Source organism: Falco rusticolus, chromosome 3 (genome assembly GCF_015220075.1).
Source record: "Falco rusticolus isolate bFalRus1 chromosome 3, bFalRus1.pri, whole genome shotgun sequence".
NCBI lineage: Eukaryota > Metazoa > Chordata > Aves > Falconiformes > Falconidae > Falco > Falco rusticolus.
The window spans coordinates 76,475,694-76,485,426 of record NC_051189.1 but is presented as its reverse complement, the minus strand read 5'-3'; the positions used below and the strand labels follow the sequence as shown (position 1 = coordinate 76,485,426).

Here is a 9,733-nt window from a genome sequence, read left to right as displayed (position 1 = left end):
ACAAAAACTTCAGAAACAGTATAAAAGCAGCAGGGACCACAGAGTATCTAAGGAGCAAGAATATGCATCAATTACAAATGATGACATGGTTGCCCATCCCATCTTCATCATGGCCTGTAACAAAAGGTATAAATCTTCTTACATCACCACTAAGACTTTTTTTTAAAGTCATCTTGGCACGCTTCAATATCTTTCTGATAAATGTACCATACCATTTCTTTCATAAATCACTTCAACTTTATAAGATTTGCAGGGCTATCCACAGAGGGGTCAATGAAAGATAGATATTTAGATGCTTTATCTGATATTAATCCCACCATCTCGTCCTATGTATTTTTAAAGCAGCAACATAATACTGCAATTTGTTAACTTCTCCCCTGCTTAGTGTATGAAAACTCTTGTGTACTGCTGCAGAAATAATGGACATAACACTGACTAAAGCAACTTGGAATAGCAAATCTAAAATAGCCATAACATCCAAATATAATTCCACACAACTTTTGCATGAGTCTAGGTTTAATTTGCTTTACAGGACAGTTGGCCAAACAATGACATTTATCATAAAAATATCCTCTCCATTAAGCAAATCTCATTTTTCTTTCCAAAAGAAAATTCAATGTATACTCTGAGCATTCAGTGGCTCATTTTCAAGATTAGCCCACACAGATTTTTTTTTTTGTAACAAAACAAAGCAATTCAGTTAAAAAATGCAGACCAATGTACTGACATAGTCATATTGCTTTTGGCTATGTTGACTTTAAAAACCATGCCAATTTTGCTATTTTTCTTTAGGTTTTATTAGAAAAAAGCAGCAGATCAACATTACAATTCAGAGTCTAATCTAAATATGCACTTGACAATGAAGCACATCTGAATATGAAGTGAAAAAAGATTCCAGAAAACCTTCAATTTTGCCAGTCTCCTGCTAGCCAAATCATGTATCTTTTCTGCTGGCTTTCTGATGACTGAAATCAAACAAGAAACAAAAGATTTATTGCTATGAAAACAAAACTGTAGTACAGTAGTATAGGTCTTGGGCGCTAAGTGTATCCTGTCAAGTTAACTTAATAATTTCAAAGTGTACTTAAACCTTTTGTTTGGCCATGAAAGACCATAAGCTGACTGACCCAAGTAGAAACTGAAACAGAAGCTTTGGACACAAAAAAAAAAATAAAACAAAACAGTTAGACAGCATGTTAACCTCCAGTTTTCAGACAGTAATAAAAAGATACAATTCCAACAGCCAAGAAATTAAAATAAAAAAATGAAAAAAGTTGACCTGACATTCAAGAGCTATGTTTATTCTTATGCTCGCTTTTTTTGCACCCAAAAGAATTTTAGACTCACCAGAAAAAAAAAAAAAAAAAAAAAGAGTATTTATGGACTATCTCACAATTGAAAAAGAGAAACAATTGTCTTTTGACTTGGTTATTTTCCCCCACTGAGGTATAAAATCTACATATAAATTTGATACTTCACTATAACAAATCGTACTTTTCATAGTTCTGATTTAGTTTCCATTAAACCCTGTTTACTTTTTGTTTTTAAATCACAGAATTCTTATTTCATGTTACTGAATCTGGTTTCCAGCTCTCTCATTTATTTGTGAATCTATATTTAGTAGTCTGGTTACCACTGCTAAACCAGGGAAAAAAAATCTTGGAACTTTCTTCATTACAACAGCACTTTCAGCAGAGTTTACTGATGTGCAAGCAAACTACAACGATATGCAGCTCTTCAGAGAGATTATTTCATTGATTATGTTTCCACTGTCCAAACGTTCTCAAAATGACTTGCTGAAAGAAATTTTTTCGATCTTGTAAACATCAGTGGGCGCAGTTTCACTAGTATGTGTGGTAGTTTCACATCCTTATACAGGAAGGCTGGTTCACAGCTACTGAGAAGCTGCAGGAGTTCTAACAGCTGATGAACTGTGGATTCTGCAGAGCAGAAGATTCTGTTGCTACTTAACAGTGTAGCCCAAGTATCAGCCGAGGTAGCCCAGTCAATTTTTTGCTTTTTTTTTTTAGAACCTCTCAGAATATTTCTGGAAGGGTGACATTGCGAAGCAGCCACTGCTGGGAGCGGCTGCCATTGCAGTCTCTGATGCTGGGTACTTGGCTGTCCTCTTCGGTGGCTTTGTCCAGGCACTGGTTACTGTTCACGTGCAACAGGGTTAATTTCTTGAAGACAAAACAAAAAGAAATTAGTTTTACAAAATTCACCAGGCATAAGTTCACCAAAAAGTTTCTAGTGGCCATTAAAATTCTTCCACAGGTATGTAGGAACTAGACAAGACCCCTTGGTTACTGACTCCATGTCCCAATCCTAAAGAACACTGAAACATGCTATTTGATGTGGTAGATATTAAAAACAATGCTTTGTGAAAAACAGAACAGTCTGAACTTTTAAATCATGTTCTTTATCAAGCAATATCCACCATTCTTTAAATAGGACTATATACCTAGGGATATTTGAGGAGTTAGAAATTAAAGTTTGGTAAGATATACAACTTCAATTATTAGTTATAAGAGAAGCTTTGATCAGAATGAACACGTGAAATATGTATTTGAAAGTACACTTTTATCCTCAGCTGGGGACAACACTGACCTTACATTGTGTTCTTTTAGTACTATGTTTTTTTAAAAAATATGTTCTTTAAAAAAAAAAAAAAAGATGCGTACAAGTTCACATACATATGTATCTTTTGCAATACCTACTAATCTTACTTATGCAATCTTCCATACACCACTCTGTCTACCTCCGCACTATCCTCATGGACAACAGATCTTCAAAAGTTGCATTTCCTGCCACTGTGCTGTGGGTACTCATCAGTGCATCAACTTCTCTATGGTACTGACAGGCATTACTATCAGTATTTCTTCTCTCACTCAGCAGCGCTACTGGACTGACAGAAAAGTGGCAGAACAAGCAGGCCTTGTGTGCACAAGCAATGAAGGGTAAAATAACCCCCAACCAAAAACCTGAGCACATTTCCTCCGCTCATACAGCACATGAAGAACGAATGAGACAGTTGGAACAGACATAAGCAAACAAATAACTAACACACAGGTTTAGGTTTTGCTTCCCCCTCCTTTCTCTTTCTATCTGGTAGACACCAAGGGAAAGGGGCTTCTTACATGTCTCCTGAACAGAGGCAAAAGAAAAATAAAACCTACACGAAAATCATCCAGCTAAGCAGGCAGGAGTTCTTGCTAAGTACTCCCTAAATTGTTTTTGTGTTTTATTAGCCAGCTTTCAGTAAAGTTCTGAAGGTTATACCTAGATTTTCCACTGGCAGAATGAAGAGAAAATACAAATACAGCCAAATCTATGGCTCAAGATTGACACAGGGGAAGTTTTACTGTCTTTACTGTTTTACTGTCTGTGTCAATCATTGCAAGACAGACTACTGCATCTTCAGACACCTAAGTGCAATGTTCTTCCCAAATGATAAAGTAGAAACAAAATAAAAAGTACTTTGGTGAATCGCTGCCATGTAGTAATATTACTCATCTTATTTACTTAAGTCATGTGAACTAACTACATTAAAAACAAGAATGAATGGTTCCCAAGATTCAAATTTAATCATTTCAATTAACATTTAATCCTGAAAGCCTTCAACAGCTTGCTTCAGTCTCCTACCAGCAGCTGCTAGCAACGTGCAGAAATTCAAGTAAAGATCCACCATCTTCCACATTAACTACCATCCTAATGAAAAAATCATCTTTCATACATATTTCCTTTTAGTCTTAAAGGCTGTAGGTTTCATTAACACCTCAGCTACTAAAATCTACAGCAAGTCTATTTAGTTAGAAATACCTTGTTAGGTATGCCCAACCCACCCTTATTTCTTTTCTTTCTCTCGCTCTCTTTTTTTTTTTTTTTTTTTTTAATCTGTGAAATTACTTTTTAGTAGCTAAATATCCACATGTTCTCTTTATAAAATAGTTGTCATGATTATACTGGCAAGATTCTCCTTCCACAAATTGTCTCACAATTGTCTTTTGCAATAAGTGATTTTAAATTAAGAAGTTTTAGAACTATTCCTTACTAACTAGCCATGATTTAAGTCAGAGTTCTTGACAGCACTATATCACAAGGGAGTTTTTAGAGCTTGCAAATCAAATTAGTGATGAATGGATCAACAATCAATGATTTCTAGATCTGGCAGTTCAACATGTGAACTTCAAATAAATTTGAACATGATGTACAAGAAAAAGAATAAATTAAAGGTAAAATTAAAATAAAGCTGCTTTAAGCATCTCAACCTTAAACATATCATGATTAGAAATGTAAAATCTTCCTTATAATTTTGGGATGCTGATTTTTTAATTAGAGAAGTATTTCCTTTTAACCTTGTGCAAGATAAGATACCAGGTGACGAATTTGTCACAAGTTTGTTAGCATTAACTTTTACTGGTCCAGAAGATACCTGGAATACTTTTCCATTGTTAATCTCACTGTAACACAACACTACACTAGCAGACTAGTGGACCAGAGGACCTCTCTCCAGAGGACCTTCTCCAGAGGACCTAAAAAGCACATTAAATATATTCTTCTAAAAGCTCCCCCAAAATTCACCAGGTAATTAAATCGATACAGATTGATTTAATGTCTATTTAGTGATTACACAATGAATTAATAACAGAGGGAACATAACCCTGACCTTGTTTCCTGTTTTGACTGTCCAGTAGTGGTTTCACACTGGAATATGTTGCTCTGTAGGTTCATGTAAAACGCAAGTTGTCACAAGTCATTAGAAGACTTACCACTGGATCATATTCCCAAAGCTGATTTCCTTTTAGATGGTGGCACTTGAGCATCGTTACTGGGCCATTAAGTTTGGATACATCTAAACACAAATCATCTGTTCGAATTTCCTTGTTGGCAGTATATGAGAAAACCTAGACAGAAAAAGAATGAGAGGAACTGGAAAAAAAGTTCAACTAAAACTTCCTGGGGCAGGGGGAACATTTGTGCATTACTTCATTGATATCCACTAAAACTTTCAGGGTTTTATTCTTTTCCATTCAGCGTGTATAGAAAGATTATGGTGGGGTTTTTTAGGGAATAAATATAAACACTATACGAACAAGCTCTTCAGTCAAAACTGACATTTTTTTTAATTCTAGACTGCTTCCTGTACAGAAACAGGAGAATCCCCAACACAGGTAATCCCTGTATACTGAAAAAAACCCCAACATCAAGAATTATTGACGAAATAGAACAAAAACCAAGATGTAAAATAAATTCCAGAACTGACCCCCAGAAAAATGTACATTATAAACAGCGTTTCAGGTACAGGCATGTTTGGGTTTTATTTTTAAAGTAATAATGCCAATAAGGACATCTAACCAGAAGACAGTCCCAGAGAACCTACAGGAGGTGAAAAGTCTTGCTTGCAGCAGGTCTCCTTTCTCTCCTCATTTCTTTTTTGACTTGAAAGTTGATCTAAAACCTATTACAATAAGGCCTCAAAAATCTACAAATGACAAACCACTCAAGAAATCTTCTTATGCATTTCCTCTTACAGGCATCTTTTTCAGCAAGGGTTTCCTAAACTTTACCACTTTGGTATATTTTAAAGATAACTACTGAAAGAACTGAAGAATTGTCCCAGTGAGGAGAAGTAGTGTTCCAAATAATTCAATATATTAAGAAAATAAAACAAAATAATCACCTGATTGCCACCCATTCCATGGCAGTTAAAAATTCCAACCTTCTCATTTTCTTTCCTTGCCATGTTATCCAGACATTGATTTGTCTCCACATTTCTTATCTAGGAGTGAAAAAGAGCACCTCACCAAAGGTTATTTTTTAGAAGAGAACTAGGTCCATATCAAACCACACTGGCACCAGTTTTCTCTGCCATACACCAGAGATTATGGGAATGAAATGTAAAATATAGCAGCAACTGTACTACAATGAGAAACCACTGTCTGAGACTCAAACTCCCAAGCAAATTCTCAAGCTACCAGGTTACAGAGCCACGTTTGTTTCTTTACTTTCTTTCAGGGATCCTTCCATCCTGGGGACTCTCTTTGCTTAAAGGCTCAGCTATAACAAAATGGACACAGTTGAGTCTCCAGCCCAAAACCTTCAGAAGTTTTAAAGCACTCTCCTAGGCATGGTGGGTTTAATTCCCTTTGAAATCATGGGTGACTGGTTTCAATTTCCTCACTTCTTAAGTTACAGCCTTAATCCCTGTATTACTATATAGTAAGCAGGCAGGGGTAGCAAGTCTCTTGATAGTCATGCAGCAGCATGAATGCCTGCTCCATTTTGTTAAAAGCGCTTCTTTTAAAAACAAACGGTACAAAATCACCCTACAATGCGCTCAATATTTGCCTCAGCGTGGCTTGTAGGGGAGAGTAGGTGCATGCTCATTTAGGAAAGCATCATCTGTACTACCTTTACAGTCACCTAAGAAACTTTAAAGAAAAAGTAAGAGAAATGTCTAGCAAGGTTTAGGGATCACTGGAGTTTGCTGGTCACGGACGAGGGTTCTGGCGGTAAAGTTCAGAGCTATTGTTGGGCCAAGCCCTTGCTTGACCTGGTCTAGATCTTTAAGCAAAATTCTGCTCATACTCTACTTAGAGAATGTTATATAGAAAGTTATTCATAACTATAAGTTTCTGAAGGAATATTTCTAAAGCCTTTCTATGTAACATTTAGTATTGTAGCAAAAAAGGGAGAACATTCCAGTTACAGTACTGTATACCGAAGTTCAGTTTTCTGCCTCACTGAGAAGCCAGATGTATCATTTCACAAGGAACACAGGTGCAAGATACTTGGACTTTGCTGGAGATAACTTGTTTGCACTACTCAGTTCAGAACACAACTTACCTACCCAACGTAAGTTGCACATTAAGATATGTAGAATAAAATCTCACCTCTCCTAGAGAAAAGTAATGGCGTGGAATTTGGGAATCAGGATAAACGTTCTCCAGGTACCAGGAGAAAGGCTTGCACTGGAGCTTGCGTCTTAGTCCAAGTCGTGACGATATGTCCCCATAATCAACTTTAGTAACTCCTGTAGCAACAAAGAAAGTTTTGTTCAATGACTGCTAATAAAAGTTATGTACATCCACTTGATACAAAAATGATCAGTATAATACACTGCTTGCATGAAAGACTTTCTCTTTAGAAAATCATCTCTACACAACAAAATGTTTTGGTTTTTTTTTAATATAGCATTACACTGTTTATATTCTCAGAAAGAACATGTCAGTCACTACCTGTGACTTCTTTTTCCAGATAATTATAGAAAAGATGGAATCACTACATCCGTGCTACACGTCGATTTATTACCTGTGGTTTGTGGAACAATCTGAATGCAGTTGCTTACTAAGTTATCAAAGGAGCAAGGTTAAAACCATTACAGTCACTAACGCCATTCCATCCCCAATGGCAATCGGGGTGTATAACATGGTAGTCTCCTCTGGAGCAAGGAGAATTCCATTTTAATTTAATTCTGTAAGCCAGGTACCACCTGCTGGACCTTCACCATCTATCTAACTGCACAAAGAAACAGTCAGAAAGCAGCCTTCATACAGGGAACTAATCCTTTAATAATTCAGTATTTGTTCAATATAACTGCAGCATTTGCAGGAAGTACATTCACCATTAGACTGTTATCATTTTTTGTGGTATTTTGCTTGCCTTTCTTCTCCTTTGCTTCTCATTTATCAAAGTGCTCATTCTTTCTGTACCTTCCTACTGCTTTGTGGTTATTGTAATTCCTTCCAAAGATTAATTTGTGCAAGTCCCATCTGCAGACAGGTTAAGGAAGGTGTGCATGATCAGTAGATATTTTTGCCTGACCAGCATTAAGCGCTAGTCATTAATATTCCAGTAATACTGATTAATTAAGGGTAGAATAATTTCTAGTTTTCAGGCATCATGGGTTTTTTGTATTTTCCACACTACACTCCATAACACACAGGCCAAAAGTAATATACTACAAAAAACCCAAAAAACAACAAATAAAACGAAAACCTAAACCAAAAAAGAACAAAAACAATTCCTAGCAATTTAAATTCCCCTCACAGACCACAAATATGGCTCAACTGGCCGCCACACTATAGACCTCCAGCTGCATACATTTTTCAGAAATCCCTCCACTTAGAGGACTGTGAATTACCTCTGAAATTGTTGAACTTTTGAAATTGAGTTCGAGACATTGTTAGCATACTGTGTTATTACATCGACCAACCAGAAGATGGTGTATGTCTACTCAATTAAGACAGATAACTGCCGTTTCAGCTAAATCTTTGTAAACATCAATAAAAACATTAGTAATTTCAGTATTCCAGAAATAAAAAATGTTACACAGGCTTTTTTTTTTTTTTTAAATACAAACCTAAAAGGCTTTTTAACAAAGATGTTTGAGAACTACACTGGAAAGGGAATGAAAGCAAAGGAGAGCTTGTTTTTTTAATATTTTGAATAGTGTGAATGAAATTTAAAAATCTCTTGGAATAGAATACCAAAAAACTTCAGTTTGGGCTTTCCAGTCACAAAAGAAATTCCAAAACCAAAAACCACAAGACAAAGAAAACCTCCAAAAAAACCACTGTTCTATCTTCACCAAAGCAAGTATTTGCTCTACACCAAAAGGAGCACTCATTCAAAAGATGATGAAGCAAGAAGAGAAAGGTTGTACCAACCACAGCTAAGTATGGAGTTCTTCGTTTTTCAGTGATAAAAAAGCTGCTGATGGATGAAACAGTTATCATGCCATCCTTACAACAACCTTACAGCACTCAAAACTATTTCATCAGTCTGCTAAATCGACCACCTTAAGAAAACAACACTGTTAAGGCTTTGTCACATCACTGGATGGCAGTAAGAATTAAAGTCACAACCATAAACAATTAAATGCAAAGTGACTTAATAGCATATGTGCATGCTGTTTCTTAAAGTATTTTAAAATGTCAACAAGTAGAAAGAAAAGTGGCAGCTGATTTTCTCTCTGTTACAATGCAGTAAAAGGTATGTATTATATTACATTTAACCATTTTTAGTCTGAAAGATTTTTTTAGAAATCCTCTCTTAAGTTAGGTTTGCACCAAACTATATATTGCCACATAACTGCAGTTAGCAGCAGGTTAGCAGATGGACCGAATAGCAGAACAGGTATAGTTGCCTTAGGGGTATCCTTTAAAGAGGCTGAATTACTCCATTTCCTAGATTTCTGGTACTTTATCTGTATTACTCAAAACTAGCTTGAGTGTTCCTATACAGTGCAGTGGCGGTCACTTACGGGTTACAGTTCTTTTGGGAAGGAAAAGAAAAAAAGGAAGCAACTAGGAAAACTGCAAAGTATAAAACATATAAAAATTAAGTACATGTGTAAATTGTTATTTCCTCCACAGACCAGTAAAGTTTATATACACATGAAAGTGACATATATCTTCCAGTGTTTTTGTACTTGTTTTTAATGGCTCAGCTAAAAAAACAAAACAAAAAACAAAGCACAAAACAAGAATTAGATCAAAACTTCCCCCCAGGAAAGAATTATGCCAGACTCCACAGCTATGTCCACAATCACATGCTTTTTTTTCACACATATATTTAAAGATGTACTAAAAATTAAATATTGATAAGGCAAAAACTACCACACAAAAAAAGTTACACCACCACCAGTTCTTTTGCACAAATAAAGACTCATCTCAGCAACAGCTTGTGCTACCACTATTCTTGAAGAAGTTTGGTATGCAGTACCAGA

The 9,733-nt window shown here is 35.9% G+C and overlaps 1 protein-coding gene across 2 annotated transcripts in view; it reads right to left on the bottom strand.

Moving 5' to 3' along the window:
• Nucleotides 1-498: 498 nt before the first annotated feature.
• The window catches only part of GALNT1 (polypeptide N-acetylgalactosaminyltransferase 1), a 92,480-nt gene continuing 83,245 nt past the window's right edge, over nt 499-9,733 (bottom strand). For both annotated transcript variants that reach the window (XM_037379979.1, XM_037379980.1), the window contains exons 10-13: nt 6,897-7,036; nt 5,684-5,782; nt 4,773-4,907; nt 499-2,183 (exon numbers count right to left, since the gene is read on the bottom strand). In XM_037379979.1, the coding sequence (XP_037235876.1) occupies nt 2,037-2,183; nt 4,773-4,907; nt 5,684-5,782; nt 6,897-7,036 (521 nt within the window). In that variant the 3' untranslated portion in view covers nt 499-2,036. The remainder of the gene's footprint in view (nt 2,184-4,772; nt 4,908-5,683; nt 5,783-6,896; nt 7,037-9,733) is intronic.